This window comes from Bubalus bubalis, chromosome 10 (assembly GCF_019923935.1).
Source record: "Bubalus bubalis isolate 160015118507 breed Murrah chromosome 10, NDDB_SH_1, whole genome shotgun sequence".
NCBI classification, from domain to species: domain Eukaryota; kingdom Metazoa; phylum Chordata; class Mammalia; order Artiodactyla; family Bovidae; genus Bubalus; species Bubalus bubalis.
The window spans coordinates 91430665-91449425 of record NC_059166.1 but is presented as its reverse complement, the minus strand read 5'-3'; the positions used below and the strand labels follow the sequence as shown (position 1 = coordinate 91449425).

Below are 18761 nucleotides of genomic sequence, written 5' to 3'. Positions count from 1 at the left end.
CAGAGCCCCAGAATGTCTCCGGGAGGGAGACCCTGGTTCTTCCTTATCCTTGATGAATTAATGTTTGTTTTTTATTCAACAAAGGAAAAACTTAGATCTCTGACAGAAATATATCAAAAGGGATGTCCCCAAAAGTCCTTTGAATAGGTGACATGAAATTACGTTGGTGATGACTAGGTAATAACCCACACAGCTCTCTCACCTCTGCTCTCAAGAATATCTTTCCATGGGCAACACAGAAATTCAATGCAGGACTGGGAAGAGAGCTGGATGATGAAGACGCCTTCCCTCATTTGCACTTGAAATAGACAGTCACTTCTCTAGGCTCTGCCATTGGAGAAGGCAATGGCAACCCACTCCAGTACTCTTGCCTGGAAAATCCCATGGACAGAGGAGCCTGGTAGGCTGCAGTCCATGGGGTCGTGAAGAGTCGGACACGACTGAGTGACTTCACTTTCACTTTCACTCTCTAGGCTCTGCTAGAGCCACATTATCAGGCCCATCTTTGTGCCGGATGAAGGAAGAAACTCCAGATGGGTGCTTGGTTATGAAATGTGTCAACTCAACCATCCTTCAAGAATGAACCCCGGCCTGGACTTCCCTAGCGGTCCAGTGGTTAAGACTTCATGCTGCCAATTCAGGGGGTGTGGGCTTCGATCCCTGGCCAGGGAACTAAGATCCTGCATGCTGTGGCGTGCAACCAGAAAGAAAAAAAAGAGTGAATCCCTATTGAGGGTAAAGCATGAGACAGAAAGCCCTCCTCCGCCTGCCAGCACCACGGCTGGACCTCAGCTGAAGAGAGCTGCCCCCTACGGGCCTGTGCCCACCTACGGCATCCCTGCCCCCTTCCACTGCACTCCCCCCCTCCCCTTCCCCAGGAGGCATCCTGAGTCTGATACCTGACCAGGCAGGGGTGACTGGCTGGGGGGCCGGCTAACACTACCACCTGGTCTACATCTAAGCCCAACAGCCCCTCTGCCCCTCCTGCCTCTCCCCTCCACTGGTGCAGGACCCAGAAACACTTCCTAACATCTGCACATTATCCATCTCAGATCTGCTTCCATAATTATCTGCAATAATCATGTCAGGAGTGATCCCCAAACAGCAGGCAGTAGGATGGGTTTCTGTGCTGGAGCACCACTGCCTGAACCCCTCGCTGGCAAGAGCACAGGTCATGATCCAGTAGGGAATATCCATCGCTGGTCAAGGTGAACCATGTTCAATGTCAAGGAAATACGGCAACAGGGGAATTAGAACTCTGTTAAGCTTCACTGAAGTTCTGACCAAGAAGAGTAATTCTGGGGCATCCCAAGCCTGCTGTCTGCCACATGGTGGATTCTGAGAAACTGAAGCTCTAATGAATTCCCAGGTAGTGCTTATACTGCCTTGGGGTACCACACTTGGAGAGCGTCTGCTCTAGGAAACCAATGAAAGGCTGAATGCAGTTAACACAATTATAGGCAAGTGTGAGTGCCAGAAGCCTCACTGCTAGAAAAGAGGTTTTCACATGTGGCAGGAGAGCAGAGAGAGCTGAGGCCAGGCTTTCAACCAGAGAGTAGCTGAGCTCCAGGGTGGAGCTTCCACTGCAAGAAGGATGGTTCTGCCAAGGTTGAAAACCCATGGGATCTTATGTCTGCGTTGATGCCCCGGAAAATCTTTGTGTTCTCAGTTCCTCCAAGCCTGCAGGAATGGCCCAGCCCTCCATCCTTATTAAAAGGTAACATCTTCCACTTACTTGAGGACAATACAGAGATAACACGTGCCTCCCTCAAAGTTCCCTGGATCTGCCCCACAGGCCGTAAGCCAATAACTAATCACAGCCTAGCTAGGCATGTGCTACCTGTTAAGTTGCTACAGAAACCAGCCAGCTTGTGCCAGGAGGAACCTTGAGAGGATGCAACAGATGAGATGCTGATGGTATCTGATGAAGTGTAAGCAGAACATAAGATTGGATGTTCAGTTCAGTTCAGTTGCTCAGTCACGTCCGACTCTTTGTGACCCCATGGACTGCAGCATGCCAGGCTTCCCTGTCCATCACCAACTCCCAGAGCTTATTCAACTCATGTCCACTGAGTCAGTGATGCCATCCAACCATCTCATCCTCTCTCAGACCCTTCTCCTCCTGCCTTCAATCATTCCCAGCATCATGGTCTTTTTTCTAATGAGTCAGTTCTTCACATCAGGTGGCCAAAGTATTGGAGTTTCAGCTTCAGCATCAGTCCTTCCAGTGAACAGTTAGGACTGATTTCCTTTAGGATTGACTGGTTTGACCTCCTTGCTGTCCAAGGGACTCTCAAGAGTCTTCTCCAACACTACAGTTTAAAAGCATCAATTCTTTGGTGCTCAGCTTTGTTTATGGTCCAACTCTCACATCCACATGACTACTGGAAAAACCATAGCTTTGGCTAGATGGACCTTTGTTTACAAGGTAATGTCTCTGCTTTTTAATATGCTGTGTAGGTTGGTCATAGCTTTTCTTCCAAGGAGCAAGTGTCTTTTAATTTCATGGCTGCAGTCACCATCTGCAGTGATTTTGGAGCCCAAGAAAATAAAGTCTGTCACTGTTTCCATTGTTTCCCTATCTATTTGCCATGAAGTGATGGGACTGTATGCCATGATTTTAGTTTTTTGAATGTTGAGTTTTAAGTCAACTTTTTCTCTCTCCTCTTTCACTTTCATCAAGAAGCTCTTTAGTTCCTCTTCACTTTCTGCCATAAGGGTGGTGTTATTTGCATATCTGAGGTTATTGATATTTCTCCCAGCAATCTTGATTCCAGCTTCTATGAGAACTGGATTAGGGAGAGTTTATCCATTGGTGAGCACTTCTGCAAGATAGAGGATTTCATGCCTGACAAGGGTCCTGAAAGGCAATCTTACTACTAGGATGGCTCCCAGAAACAGAAAACAATAGATCACACTAAGCGGAGTGTAAAGCCCAGCAGGTACCAAGATGGAAGAAAGAATCAAAAAGCACAAAGTCAGGCAATGGAATATTATTCAGCCATTAAAAAGAACACAATCCTTCTCAGAGAGACAGCTGCATTCACATGTTTGTTGCAGCACTATTCACAGTAGCCAAGATATGGAACCAACCACAGTGCCCACCAGTGGATGAAAGGCTAAAGAAGCTGTGGTGTGAACAATGAAATTTTATTCAGCCATGAGAAAGAATATCCTGTTATTTGCAGCAATGTGGATGGACCTGTAGCACATGATGCCAAAAGAAATAAGTCAGACAGCGAAAGACAAGTACTGTATGGTATCACTTACATGTGAAATTTTATTTTATTTCATTTTTAATTTTTTGCTGCCCTGGGTCCTCATTGCATGTGGTGGCTTTCTCTAGTTACAACATGAGGGCTTAGTTGCCCCACGGCATGTGGGATCTTAGTTCCCCAACCAAAGGACTGAACCTACATCCTCTGCAGTGGAAGGCAGATTCTTAACCACTGGACCACCAGGGAAGTCCCACAGGTGGGGAATTATAACAAGCTGCTGCTGCTAAGTCACTTCAGTCGTGTCCGACTCTGTGTGACCCCATAGATGGCAGCCCACCAGCCTCCGCCGTCCCTGGGATTCTCCAGGCAAGAACACTGGAGTGGGTTGCCATTTCCTTCTCCAATGCATGAAAGTGAAAAGTCAAAGTGAAGTCGCTCAGTCGTGTCCGACTCTTAGCGACCCCATGGACTGCAGCCCACCAGGCTCCCCCGTCCATGGGATTTTCCAGGCAAGAGTACTGGAGTTGGGTGCCATCGCCTTCTCTGTTTAACAAGCTAAACTCATGCAAACAGAGTGAAATGCTAGTTACCAGAGGCCGGGGGATAAGATAGATACTGTTTAAGAGTACGTACAAACCTATGAGTAGTAAATAAGCCACAGAGATCTATCACACAGTATAATGAATATAAACAACAAGACTGCACTCTAATCAAACTTGCTGACACTAGAACTTTACAAAGAAAGGTTTCTGTGTAAGGTAATGGAGGTGGCTCAGGTGCCATGCTAAACTAGGGTCTCTGAGGGCATTTGGGGTGGTGATCACCTTCTCCAAACAACAGAAGCCCAGAGATGCCACTCAGCCCTCAGAAGCCAGGAAGATTCGATTGTGGGTGGCCAGGTCCAAGGGTCCAAGGTTCTATCCAGGGGAAGATGGAATATGGCATCTCTAGGGATACTGCATAGTCTGTACATAAAATATCAAGCTAGGTGACCAGGAGGCTGAGGGCGAGAGACACAGTAAAATGCTTTGCTGTTGCCCAACTTCCAGACTAAAGCCAGTTTTCAAACTGACCTCCAGGAAGGAGGACCTGGGAACACTGTGACAATTGTAGACGGTGATTCCCTCCTCCTTCAGCTTGAGGAGCCTGTAGTCACTTACGCAGGTAATGGACCTTCCAAAAAGAGAAATGCCCAAACATCACAGGCAACTCGACCCAGAGTCCTAGATGACACTGATACCTACGGGCTCCTCACGGCCCCCCTCCTGGAATGTGCACCTGTGGGAGGCAGGTGACAATTGGAGTCCTGCCCACATGGGTCCACTGGAGCCATAGCCCACCTGGTGGTCGTCTTCCAGCTCCTGTTTCCCAGCATATAACTGAGATGTTCACACTTGAGGCTGGCACAACTCCATCACCAGAAAGTTAAAGGAAGTTCCAAGAAAGTTAAAACACAGACGACAGTACTCTACCCCCACACCTCAGTAGGTCTGGAGTGGGTTCTGAGAACTTGCATTCCTAACAGGCTTTGGGGCTTCCCTGATAGCTCAGTTGATAAAGAATCTGCCCACAATGCAGGAGACCCTGGTTAGACTCCTGGGTCAGGAAGATCTGCTGGAGAAGGGATCGGCTACCCACTCCAGTATTCTTGGGCTTCCCTTGTGGCTTAGCTGGGAAAGAATCTGCCTCCAATGAGGGAGACCTGGGTTCAATCCCTGAGTTGGGAAGATCCCCTGGAGAAGGGAAAGGCTACCCACTTCAGTATTCTGGCCTGGAGAATTCCATGGAGTGTATAGTCTATGGCGTCGCAAAGAGTCGGACACAACTGAGTGACTTTCACTTTCAGTTTTCACTTAGGGGACTTGAGAGCAGAAAAGGACTGGCAGGTTCAGGCTGTGATGCAGGCAGCCCTGCAGATCCTATAATGTGGGGTATCAGTGGTGGGGAAACAATGCCACTTGGAGCTGATGGAAAACCCCAGTAGGCACGTCATAATGCAGACCCTATGGGCCTGGGCCACAGCATCTGCACTGCAGACTCACACACCTTTTGAAAAGCACTCCTGGCATGCTGGCCGTGGTGATGGCTGTAGGGTACCATGTGACCATGCAGCACACCCAGAATCCGGGAGCTGGGTCCTCTCAGACCCACCAGGCCATTAGATCAGGTGGGCCACGTAGCTGTCCCTCATGAGATGGAAGTCGCATAGCTGGGGTGAGTGGTACAGCTGGGAAGTCAGCAAGCAGGACCAGAGGGAACAAGCAGCTGCTGGAAGAGGCCTCATCATCCTTCTGCTAACACCTCTGGCTGCATGGGGTGGCCATTAAAGACAGTGAGGGGGGAAGTCGTCCCATGGCAAGAACTTCAGATGGTGCCCCTGGTCATCCACTGTGTGCTGAGTGGCCAAACTTAAAACACATATAGCCTCATCAGTTCAGTTCAGTTCATAAGCAGTGGCAATGTCCTCCCTATTAACTGGGAAAAAGTCCATCCCACCAGCAAAGGGCGGCCAGAAAATAGGAGGTCTGGGTAGAGGCAAGTGTTTGGATCCACGCATGTGTAGGCATGCTTTTCTGGTGTTTGTTACCCACCCGCCAGGCCAGGCAGACTAACCAGCTCGGGTGGTGCTGTGATTGGCCCCACAGCGTGGCACCGTGCTCACGGGGAGAGATCAGCCCTGGAGAAGGGAGTGATGCCGTGTGTGGACCTGTGCGGCCTGGAATCCCGGTCGCCCAGGCTGGTCTTGTGACCACCCCTGCCAAGTGCTAGTCCTGTCAGCAACAGAGCAGAGCTAAGTCCCCAGTGTGGCGCCACTCCGAGAAGACCACCCCATCCCTTAGGGGAAAGCTGACTACATCGGACCCCCTTCTCCTCTTGAAAAGGGCAACAAATTGTTCTGACAGGAGGAGGTGTGTTTTCCAGATGGGATTTCACCCCCAGGAGCTCAGCCAGCATCACCAATACAGGACCCCGGGTAACACCACCTCCAACCCAGGGACCCACCTTATGGCACAGGAGGAGCGGGAGGGACACATGCCAGGGACCACTGGTCCCATCAGACGCCACAGCTGCAGGGAGCTGCCAGGCACGCGAAGTGACAGCACGGCCACAGCTCAAGTGCCGGCTCAGAGATGACCGGCTGCAGAGTGACGCACCTTCCTCCAGGAAGCCGTCTGTACTTACAGCAATGACGTGGCGGGGTCGGGGGGCGGGCGGGGGGCTGTCACTGGCAGACAGAACACAGGCTGAGGACCAGGGAGGGGAGAGTGACCCACCCTGTCCAGGAGACCCATGTGGGGGGGATCGGTGCTTCCAGGCCCTGCAAGCTTGGCGGAAAGGGTACAAAGACTGTCTTTCTGTGTGGGAATCTATAATTAAATTATTAAGATTTTCTACTAAATTCTAGGTACAGGCAGAGCTCAGAAATACTTGGTTCAGACCACTGTGATAAAGCAAATACTACAATAAATCACACACATGGTTTTGGTTTCCCAGGGCATATAAATCTTCCATTTATACTTCTCTACGTGTGCAATAGCATCATTCTAAAAAAAAAGTACATACCTTAATTTAAAAATACTTTCTTGCTAAAAACTGTTAATCATTACCTGACAACAGCAGTGTTTCCACAAACTTTCAGTTTGCAAAGAAACAGTATCTTTGAAATGCAATAAAGCAAAGCACAATAAAACAATGCATGCCTGTAAATTATACACCAAAGACAAAAGCTAAAATAGCGTGTGTTTGTCCTGGGAGACTGTTCTGAATGGAATTGTGTCTCTCCCAAAAGGTCCTATGTTGAAGCCCCACCCCCAATGTGACTGTATCTAGAGATACGGGCTAATTAGGGCTACGTGAAGTCATGAGGGGGAGCCCTAATCTGAGAGGAACTGGCGTCCTTATAAAAAGAGACCCCAAAACAGTCTCACGGCCCTCCCCAAGCCCGCCACCTCTCCAGTTCATCCAAGGCCATTAGGATCCAGTCTCCAGAACTGTGAGAAAGTGAATTTGCTGTTTAAATAGTCAGTCTGTGGTATTTTGTGGTGGTAGCCTGAGCTGATAAGTACAGAATGTACTTATACAAGAATGTTCACTATAGCATTTATTATAATAGCCAGAAACTGGGGTGGTGGGGGGAGGAGGGAACTCATCAGTATTAGAATGGATGAATGACATGGTATAGTTATACAAGGAAATACTATATAATGAGGAAAATGAATGAAACACAAGCCCAGGCAACATAATGGATAAATCTCACAAAGCATGCTGAATACAAAAAAGTGTTGTTAGTCACTTAGTTGTATCCGACTCTTTGCAATCCCACAGACTGTAACCCACCAGGCTCCTCTGTCCATGGAATTCTCTAGGCAAGAGTACTGGAGTGGGTAGCCTTTCACTTCTCCAGGGGATCTTCCTGACCCAGGGATTGAACCCAGGTCTCCCACACAGCAGGCAGATTCTTTACCATCTGAGCCATCAGGGAAGCCCAAAAGTGAACGCAAATACAAAAAAATGGACTTGAAATCATACATGTACTTTTCTACTTTTTCATAGAGTAAAAGTTACATATAATGTTTAGGAATGAATGCTGTGATGATAAAATTATAAATAAAAACAAGAAAGCGATTATCCAAAGATTTTGTTAAGAAGGGGAGCACCTCAGAAGGGCACAAGGAGGAGCCCATGTGCTTGTGGACAATGGTCTATTTTTTTTAAACCTTGATGGTTTCTACATGGATAATCACATTGTCATAATTCACTGACCTCTACATTCATGCTTTGTGCACTTTTCTACTTGTGTATTATATTTCATAATTTAAAAAACTGTGATATTTCCAGGAATAGCCAAGTATCAAAAAACAAAAAACACCCAACAACAAACACTGTTAGGAAGAATTCATCCTACAAATGTCTTCTCATATACATTGCTTATCGTAGCAAAAGATTAAAAGTAAACATCAACTAAGACTAATAAAAATATGTCATACAACATCTATACACTGAATATTATTCATCATTTTTAAATGGCTTATTTGTATATGTCCAGATATGGAATAATCTCCAAAATTAACAGATCGATATGTGAAATGTGTTGTCACATATTAAAATATATATGCATAAATAAAATAGGCATTTATAAACATATTTCTTTGGAATTTTTAGCATCTTGTGGTGCCAAAAAGTAAGGGCGTGTACACGATTTTTAAAAGGATGTATGCATATTGAAGGGCTTCCCAGGTGGCACTAGTGGTAAAGAGCCCACTTGCCAATGCAGGAGACATAAGAGAAGAGGGATGTGTTCCAGATATAGTTTTGCCCCCAGGACAAAATACTTTAGCAAGAAAGTATTTTAAAATTAAGGTATGTACATTTTTCTTAGTGCTACTGCACATGTATAGAGGCCTATGGGGAAGATCCCTGGAGGAGGGCATGGCAGCCCACTCCAGTATTCTTGCCTGGAGAATCCCATGGACAGAGGAGGCTGGTGGGGTACAGTCTATTGGGTTGCAAAGAGTCGGACACAACTGAAGTGACTTAACACACACACATACACATTGAAAGGACACACCACAGAAACCATTTTGGAACAACTCTATCTCTTCCAAAATACTTAGTAATTACAAGGAGGAAAACAGTGAGCTTACAGTGGAGAATCCAGGCAAATAATTTCTTAGCCAAGTGATCAGGGTTACCTTCACCACCAGCAGCTCACACAACATCCTTCATCCCCAGATATAATGTCATAAGGACACGTGATCACAGCTCTGTGGCCTCTTTCCCAGCACTGCATTGCCATCTAATCATGAAAAAGCATCAGACAAGTCCCAACAGAAGGACATGCTACACATGAAGCTACATCCATATATGTATGTATAAAATATGCACATATAGACAGAGATAAAATCTGAGTAGAGGCTGGGTGACTGAGGGTCAGGAAGTGAAGGAAGGCTCACCTTCTACCATGTACACTTTTGCATCTTCTGAATTTTCAACCCTAGGCGTGTGTTACCCCCAAACTAAAGTTTTAAGTAAAATCTATGAAAAGTTGAAGACATAATGAGTGGCTTGCTAGACTTCACTACAAAAAAGCACTCAGCCTAACAGTTAGCTGAGGTTTCACAGAACTAGACTGTGAATGGAGCTCCAGTTTCCTTCCAAAATCCATTCAACACCAACATGTATACTCTGTGATGGTTTTATTTCTCTTTTGAGGTCTTAAAAGTGACTGTAACCGAAAGAAAGCATGAATATATTTCCTGATAATATTATTGCAACTCTCAGAATATATAGAGCAAATTGCATCCCGCTCAGGTGTTAAAATAAGTATAGAAATAATGAGGAAACTCATTTTAAAGTCAGGATATTATCATGTCTCTAATTTTAATGAAACTGTTATAATCTATTTTGTCCTCACTATAATGATAAAGGGGCAAGTGGTCCACTAGATGCCACTCCCAACTCTGCTACTCATAGCCTATGTGACCACAAACAGGTTGCTTATTTCCCTGTGCCTGAGTTTCAAGGGAATAATCCAAAGACCTATCTTATGTCATTGTTTTGAGTATTGATAATATCACACATCTAAATTAGAACAGGACCTGACCCTTCAGCTTTCAGATTTAAAAAATCTATCTTTTAAATGTTCTATCTACTTATAGATGTTTTTGACATTTAAGAGGATCTAATACATTAAATTCTGATTTAATCAAATGTTGCAAGTTTCATTCAATATATTCAGTCATTTAAACTTTTTAGCAAATTACATTTGTTAAAGTGTAAGTTTGGGTTTATTAGTTATGAAGGTAATAACAAGAATTTAGTGTTATTTTATTAGATTACTATTAATTCTGAATCAAAGAAGGTACAAGTAGGAGTTTTCTTTCTCTTCAGGCAGAGGGAATCTCTCCAGGGAGCATCCTGAGGCCTCCTACTCCATAATCTCCTCCCCCCCTAGAAGCTCATCCCCAACCACCCCCACCCCCTACAAACCACCCCTCCCCACACACACCCGCCCCGGGGCGGGGGGGGGGGGCGGGGGGGGGGGGCGGTCGGGGCTGCATCTTTCTGCCTCTGCCTTTCCCAGGTGGGGGGCCTCCATACCCCCACCTGCCTCTAGGTTGGGAGCCTCTCCCTCCCCTGCATCATTCCCATCCCACCATCCAGCCTCTTCCTACAGCAAGTAATAAATTCACCCTTGACCCAATGCCGTCTCCATTGCCAAATATTTCTGTGTTCCCCACCTCAACAAAACTTGCCCAGGTTTAACTATCCAGGGACATTGGTTCTGCTTACCAAACCAGTCTACCAGACAGACTCCAGATACATTTCAATTCACTCCCAATTGGCTTCTAAGAGCTCACAGCTGCAACTGAGCTGTTCCTGAAGAAGCTGGCAGAGAGCTGGGGGCACACAAACCAAGGTGCAACTGTTCGTCCTTACCTGCCTGGGTTGCTCAGCAGCACCCCCCAAACAGGCACCTCCCTCCTTGGAGCTCCGCACTCTTCCTGGTAGGGACCCAGGCAGGAAAGGAGAGCTCCATCCAGAGTGGGAGTTGTTGGGGGGGGGGGACTCCCAGAAATTTTCTTTTCTCCATCATAACCTGGAAAGAACACTGACAGGAAGGAAATCAACAAAGACATTTATTATAAAACCATAGAAAATTTCCTTAAAAGATTGAGCTTGCAGTCACTCGAAAGGGACAGAATTAAGAACAGGTGCCCCCATCCCTACCCTCCTCGGCATCTTTCATGGTGCCAAAAGAACTGGATGGAGCCTTAGCCTCCAGACCTCCAGGTCAACATTCGCGCAAGCCGTGCTTTCCCTGTCTTCTGGATTAGGGGGCCGGGGTCGGCCCCGCCTTAACCCGAGCGCCTCCAGGCACGCGTAGAATTTAGCAGCTGTCTGGTCCGAGCTCTGGCTAAAAAGAAAGCGACTGGTCAAATGCAGGCTTTGTGAGGTCCATCAGAATCACCTGGAGGGCTTGTGAAAACCCAGATTGCCTGGTAGCCCTCTCAGGGATTCCGGTTCTCTGGGTCTGGGTAGGGGACAGAGTTTGCATTTTTAACAAGTTCCCGGGGGACGCTGATTCTGCTGGTCCTGCTGTCCTCGGATATCTAAGCGCTAGGGCAGATCTACGAGGGAGATTTGGCGGGAGATGTCCCCTCAAGATGCTGCCCGGGGCTCTCACCTGGAGTCGCAGATGCTCTAGATTTTCACCTGCGGATCTAGCCGCAGGCCATTCGCTCTCCCTACTCAGAAGCCGGGACCCACACCGGAGGCTTTTAGACTGAGTGGCTGTTTTCAGAACTGTCCCAGAACCTCAGACTAAGGAACCGGAGGGAGGTCCACCTACCCAGACCGCTGGCCGAAGGAAGCATTCCTGGCCAGGGCTCCTGAAACCCCTCACCTCGATTTCGGCGGAGCCGAAGCTGGAAACACATTGCCACGATGAGGAACTTGGTCACATACTGGTAAAGGGGCGATCCGATAATGAAGACCAGGACTCCGCATCCTGGGACTGCGCTGACCACGAGGGAGACCCTGAACCACCCGTAGAAGGCCGCCAGCATCTCGCTGTCCTGGCCTGGGAAGCAAGGTTCGGGTCACGGAGGAAAGGGGCCCTTGGGTGAGTCTACCCAGACCGGCCCCTGGACGGTCTAGGATTCCAGGAAACCTCAGGGGCACTGGACCAAGGACCTAACCCCCATCCCCACCCCAGGAGTAACGGGGGCGCACGGGATGAGATGCAGCCTGCAGGACTTCAGAGGGCGCGAGCTCCGGGCTCACTCACCAAACAACGCTTGTAACATCCACAGCTCAACATAAACGACTTCTAGGATGTGATCGGCGCCTCTAACCCCTCTCAGCCTTTGGGCGCTACGAAGCGCCAGGCGCCGGAGGGACGCGGGGAGGAACATGAGGCAGGGCGGTCCGGAGCGAGCCCGGCCTCTTAGGCTGCCCAGCCCCGCCCCTTCCGCGCGCCCGGACCCACGTCCCGGGCCTCCAGTGCCCAGCATCCCACATCTCGAATGCAGCATCCATCCTCCGGCCGCCGCTCCGTGTGGTCTGCCAGGTGAAGCAGAAGCTCAGGCGCAGGGATGGTCGCGGGCTAAGGGCTAGAGGATCCTCTGTGGGCTAAGGGCCCCTGAAAACACCCCTAGGCCCTCCAGGCTCAAGTGTGCCACCCCAAGCGTGCCACGGGGTGGTGAGTGGGGAGTGGGGGCGAGCCGGGACGCCGCCCAGGGTCGGGCTCCCTGGGTGACAGGCATAGGGAATCTGGAAATCAGGCCACGGGATGAAGGAGAGCGACTGAAGAATGAAACCCACGCCGGCTCGGAGGAGTCCGCGGTCCTCAAAGCCGCCAGCCTTCTAGAACGCCGTCCTCTCAGGCCCGGGTCTCCCTCCCGGGGCCACAGAAACCATCTGCCCTTTGCGGGACACCTGAGGCCCGGGGCGGAGCCTAGGGTTCCAGCTGGCAGCGTGGCAGCGCTGCACTCCTGGACCTGAAACAGTGTGTCCAGAGGGAAGGAAACCCGCAGGCTGTGAAGAAGATCGCGCTGGACATCTTGGGTCTTCCTCCCGAACGTATCACTCTGATCTAACCTAATCACACAGCTTACAAGAGGGCCATCTGACAGCACACCTGACCAGTCTTCCTCAAAACTGCCAAGGTCGTCAAAACACATGAAAGTCTGGGGAAACGTCACAGTCAAGAGGAGCCTAAGGAGACAATGACAATTAAAGGTAATGTATCCTAGATGGAGTCTTAGGATAGAAAAGCGACAGCTGGTAAAAATGACAAAATCTGAATGAACTGTGGATTATTTAACGTGTCACTTAGAGAGCATATTAAACAGCAGAGACAAAGGTCTGTCTAGTCAAAGCTATGGTTTTTAATGTAGTTGTGTATGGATGTGAGAGTTGGACCATAAACAAAGCTGAGCACCAAAGAATTGATGCTTTTGAAATGTGTTGGAGAAGACTTTTGAGAGTCCCTCCAACTGCAAGGAGATCAAACCAGTCAATCCTAAAGGAAATCAGTCCTGAATATTCATTGGAAGGACTGATGCTGAAGCTGCAATATTTTGGCCACCTGATGCAAAGAACTGACTCATTAGAAAAGACCCTGATGCTGGGAAAGATTGAAGGCAGGAGGAAAAGGGGACAACAGAGGATGAGATGCTTGGATGGCATCACTGACACGATGGACATGAATTTGAGCAAGCTCCGGGAGTTGGTGGACAGGGAAGCCTGGAGTGCTGCAGTCCTTGGGATCCTGAAGAGTCAGACCGAATGAGTGACTGAACTGAACTGAAAGGTGGGGGTAGGGTGGGGAAAATGGGTGAAAGTATAGTTAAAAGGTACAAACATTCAGTTATAAAATAAATCCTGGAGATGCAATGTACACCATGGTGACTATAGTTAATAATGTGCACGCATGCTCACTTGCTCAGTCATGTCCGACTCTTTGCAACCTCAAGGACTGCAACCCACCAGGCTCCTCTGTCAATGAAATTTTCCAGGCAAGAATACTGGACTGCGTTGCCATTTCTTACTCCAGGGGATCTTCCCAACCCAGGGATCAAACCCATGTTTCCTGTGTCTTCTGTATTGGCAGCCGGATTCTGTACCAGAGCCACCTGGGAAGCCCTATAATTAATAATAATGTACTCCATATTTGAAAATTGCTAAAGAGGTGATCTCAAAACTTCTTAAGAAAATTTTGTAACTATGTGTGGTGATGGATGTTTACTAGACTTCTTGTCGTGATCATTACACAAAATATACAAATATCAAATTGTTACATCATACACCTGAAATTCATGTTATATGTCAATTATATCTCAATTGTAAAGACATTAGAAAATGATATCACAAAGTTATTAAATGGATGACAGACTTGAAGAAGATACTTGAATGCCAAAAAACCCCCACAAAGTATTGATATTCTTCCAAATAAACAAAAACCCGACAGAGATCCCAACAGAAAAATGGACAAAGAACATGACTTGGCAATTCACAGAGAAGGAAAATAACTTACCAGTATATGCGATGATCTACCTAACTACTGAGAAACATATATTAAAACAACAAGATACAGAAAAACAAAGTCAGAGAACTGACACTCCGTGACTTCAAGACCGACTGTAAAGCTACAGTAATCAAGACAGCATGGTATCTGAAAAGAATAGACAAATAGGTCAATGAACAGAGTCAAGAAATAGACTCACCTGATTTTTGACAAATGGAGCAAAGGCAACACAATGTAGAAATGATAATCTTTTCAACAAACAAAAAAAGAGTGAGCGAGGGAACCTAGACAGACCTCACACCCTTCACAAAAATTAACTCAGAATGGATCAAAATACTAAATGTAAAATGCAAAACTATAAGGCTCCTAAAAAATAACATAGATGGAAGCTGTTTGTCAAAAATATCAAAAGGCTTTAGAACAGGAGCTGGGCATTCAACTCACAGCTTCAAGTGGGTATATGGAGGATACCATTATCAATCACACCAGCTGTGCCAACTTCTGGGTTAACTCTGTTAAGACAAAACCTCCTGGCTGGCTTCACCCTTTCTGCTTTGCTCTGAAGTCTCCCAAAAGCTCCTCTATGCAGTACCAGTTGGGTTTGTTTTTTCCTCCATCAAACCTCTTGGAGTGTCAGGGACCAATAAACAGAAGGCCAGTGCTGGAGAATCCCCTGGTAGGTGGGAAGCGCTGAGGAATTGCCAGTCATCTCATAGATGACCTCTGCCCCCAAGTTCCCACAGTCAATCTTTGGGATCTGAGGTAAAACCACCCTACCCAAACCGCATGTAGTGCTGGAAGTTTGCTAACTTATCTCTAATTCTCTTAAGATGTTTTAAAATATGGACCACAATTTTCTTTAAGGAATAATTTGCTGCTGCAGTATTGAAACTGTGAAAAATTGACATTCGAAGAAAAATAAGTTATTGCTACAGGACTGAGGGGGGAAAAAAAAGTAAAGAAACTTAAAATCTGTTATCAAAGTAGTTCAACATTTTAAGAAAACTTGTCCTCTTCAAGAGAAAAGTCAACTTCAAGTTTTGCACCAGCTTATTTTTAAAATTCATTTACTCAGTTAATTTATTTTAAACTTAGTCCTGACTACACACAAAACTCTTTTCTCAGGGTCCACTTCCCACAAATCTTCCACTGCTTTACTTATTTTAGCACAAATCTAACTTTCAAGTTTTTTAATATCTGGAGAGATTATTTTTAAGTAGACTTTCCTAAAATATACTTATTCCTAAAGAATTCACCCAAAACTCTTCTCATTTGCATTTTCTTTCCTTAAAAGTTTCTCCACACTGAATTACTTTCCTTGCTGACAAATTTGTAACAGATATAACAAGGTTTTATTTAGCTTATATAAACCCAGGCACAATAAAAGTTCTTATGCTTAATGTGCATGACTCTAAAGACAGTCTATATTAATTAGATCAAAAAACTTAAACAGATATTAATGCTGAATATTTCCCAGTCCACATGAACCCGAAATTCATTTAGCTTAATATCATTTGTATTTAGAATTGTTGATTTGTAAATATTTACTTTTCTTAAGCCAATTAAATAGAGCTCGTTTACAAATTAACCTCAGCAAGATTATCCAAAGACAAAGGCACATACTGAAACACATATATCCAGACAGACACAACAAATCTCATAGCTTCATTTTCTATCTTAGTCAGAATCAGCTGTCACAGTATGAAACCCACTAGTCATAAATAACAAAGGGAATGAGTTAAATTTATAAATAATTTTTTCCCTCATTTCCCCTGCCCCCAGTCTCAGGAATCAGTCTCAGGAATTAGAGATGATCTAGATAACATAGATGATCCTGAGAGCTCTGGTCTCAAGGCACAGGCAGAAAAAAATCAGGACTTATCCCTCTAGGATCAGAATTAGTTTTTCCTCCAAGCTAGCTTTCTCTACTTGTTGGGAATTAAACAGGGGTCAGTTAACCTTCAGTTGGCATTGTGTACTTAATTGGTGCAACTGAAAGTTCATGATTTTCATAAATCCACCCTTTTCCTTTATTGGTTTTGAAAGTTGATCAGCCGGTGTAACAAGGTCATCTGTGTGTAACTTGGACTAACCTAGAGCGTATCTTTTGACTAGAGTAGTCAAATCTTCATCTATACCTTCTAAAAAGGCAGGGTTATGCAAAGGATTGTTTTGATGGTTAGAAAATGATTTCAGGTGTCAAGGAAGCATGTTGCTTAAAAGTTAATTTCAAACCTTTCCTAATAGTCCAGAATTGATTCATCTGACTTTTGCTTGTACTGTTGAATCTCTGTCCAGTCCACTGTTTGGGGAGAAACACTCAGATAAATTCCAGTAATTTCTGAGCTAATTTCTTCCAATCAGGGTGAGAATGAAAGTGGTTCAAATCCATTAAGGGATCTTTTCATCATGCTTTCTTTATTCATTCCCTTGCTTTGCTTTCAGAAGCTAACAGTTGTATTAATTGATACAGATCTGAAAACCCAGGCTGGTAGGTCCAGATGGTTAACTCAGATTCCTTAGCAAATCCCAGTGGGTCCTGACACAGATCAGGAAATTCCTTGGCTAAAGCTCTATGTTCTGCTTTGGTCCAGGGTGTGTTCATAAGCACCAAGGACGATTCATCTCTCCCTGTAATAGGTTTCTCCTTAAAGAGAGCTATAATCACTTCTGATTTTTTTCCCCTTTACTGGGGAAGTGGGAGCAGCAGGAGGCGGAAAAGTTGTTGGAAGAGAAAAAGAAATAGCACCTGGGCCATGCAATTCAGATAGAAGAGGATGTGAGCAAGAGCAGAGGGAGAGACCAAGTCAGAAACAGTGCTAACAGCCTTTTTTAGTTTGATACAGTTTCAAGCAATTTACTATTTCCTGCAAAGAAGTTACTCTAGCATTTCCTTTCTTGGAAGCTTTTAGATACTAATTAAAGGAAGCATTCCATTCAGTGAGTTTGATCTTACAGCCAGCTTTTTCTAACTGTGCACACAAAAATAGCAATTTTAGAATATCAAAAGAAACCCCAAATTGGGCCATTTTAGGTTGCAATCTTCTTCAGTATAATTTCCCCAAATAAGTAGATACTTGCAAATATGAGTTTTGCATGTACATAAACCTGGCTGGAGTGTTAATGGTTTTCTGGCTTTCTGATGCCCCTTGTTTCCTTGTTTGAGAGGCTCCATTTCCAATTTTCAGTTGAATTTGTCAGATAAAATTTACTACTGAAATGACCCACCCAGAAATGTGGCAGGTCAGCATGCTGCTTGTGAGTTCAACTCCTCTAGCTTGTCACCCTAGAGTAGTTTCCGCCTTCATATTGGTTTCTCCCTTTGGCGGTTCTAAGACCACCATGGGTCTTGGATGGCTGAATACTCAATTCTTATTCACAACCCCCTGAGGGTCAAGTGTTTTAATTAATACATGGTTTTTCCTATGGGACCACTGCATGGTATGAGGTCTCTGTCTCCACCACTGCCATAAATTTCTCAATCAACTAAGAAAGCTGTAACTGGCTGTGGGGAGCTGTCCCCTTTTCTTTGGAGCAAAGGTCTCATGTAATATCTTTATTTTTATCCAGACAAATTCTATTACAGCAGCTAAATTGAGGAAATGCATCAAGTCAGTCAGCACAGACCAATCAGTCTCCTACATCTGAGCAAACCTGGGTATATTTCAACCAGTCCCACCCGTATCTTTCACCTGGATGGATATTCTCCAGTATCTTTCAAACAAGCCCCAACCAGTATCAGTCCACTGGGTGGGTATTCCCCTGAATATTTCAACCCTTCCCCTAGTATCTTTCAACTGGGTGTATATTCCTGGTTATCTGTCAACGAGGCCCTTGCCAGTATCTTTCAATGGAAGAAGGCAGGTACCTACTTATTTATTTATTTACTGCCAAATAAAACCCAGGATCATCAACCAACATGAGAGATCCAAGAACCAGAGGAGACTCACCCAAATTTGTCTGGACCCTCTGAGGAGGTAGATGGGTACAAGAGGCCTCTGCTGGTACCAAGGCTCCAGTTCTTAGAAGAGGTTCCTGGTGTCCTCCACCACCGTTTCAGGTAAGTGCCAGGTACACTGAAGCAGAGGTACCCAAGGCCCTTCCTCTGGGCTTTCTGAAAGCCAGGGCATGCCCTGGTCAACTCCACTCGGACTTCCAGCCGTACAACCTTTGGCATGGCAGTGTGAGCCCAAGGAGCCCCCGGAGCCTGTCATTGGGCCCTGTCCCCAGAGAGAGTCCACAGGGTCCCTCATCAGAGTCAGAGAGGAGGCTGCAGAATCCTGGGGCTGCTGCTACATCAAAGGCCGTCCTAGAGACACCCGCTCGGTCCTCTGCTTCCTGAGAGAAAGGCCCGGCAGCTAGCTCCTTGGCTAGCCTTAGCCGGGGCCTGGGCGCACGACCTCCCAGGAACTTGGCGCTTGTGGCTGAAAACACCTTTACCCGCACCGAGCAAACCCCACCCCTCTCACCTCCGGATGCGCCCCGGCGCGCTCGCAACTAGCCCAGCGCCT

General features: G+C 46.2%; 1 protein-coding gene across 6 annotated transcripts; it reads right to left on the bottom strand.

The window, feature by feature from the left end:
* Nucleotides 1-672: 672 nt before the first annotated feature.
* On the bottom strand, nt 673-18494 carry KHDC1 (KH domain containing 1). Of its 6 annotated transcripts, none has more exons than XR_006542505.1 (5): nt 14260-14274; nt 12010-12938; nt 11626-11802; nt 10659-11136; nt 673-687 (listed from the first exon to the last, which is right to left on the bottom strand). XR_006542505.1 is itself a non-coding variant. In XM_044924517.1 (3 exons), the coding sequence occupies exons 1-3, from the start codon at nt 18425-18427 to the stop codon at nt 11078-11080; spliced, it is 459 nt and encodes a 152-aa protein (XP_044780452.1). In that variant the 5' UTR covers nt 18428-18494; the 3' UTR covers nt 10842-11077. The 6 variants fall into 6 exon arrangements, 4 of the variants coding, with proteins under 4 accessions (XP_044780452.1, XP_044780451.1, XP_025150668.2 ...); XR_006542504.1 differs by lacking the exons at nt 673-687; nt 14260-14274 and adding exons at nt 7672-7686; nt 14450-14596; XM_044924517.1 differs by lacking the exons at nt 673-687; nt 12010-12938; nt 14260-14274 and adding an exon at nt 18201-18494 and having other exon boundaries at nt 10842-11132.
* Between the last annotated feature and the right edge of the window lie 267 nt (nt 18495-18761).

Excerpts from the sequence above, each read along its gene's own strand:
- KHDC1 (XM_044924516.1), bottom strand. The coding sequence starts at position 18,427 with ATGCCAAAGGTTGTACGGCTGGAAGTCCGAGTGGAGTTGACCAGGGCA. Across the intron at positions 11,803-18,200 it reads GAGGGTCCAGACAAATTTGG|GCCAGGACAGCGAGATGCTG; the intron begins GTGAGTCTCCTC and ends CTTGCTTCCCAG. Across the intron at positions 11,137-11,625 it reads TCGGCTCCGCCGAAATCGAG|CCAGAGCTCGGACCAGACAG; the intron begins GTGAGGGGTTTC and ends CTTTCTTTTTAG.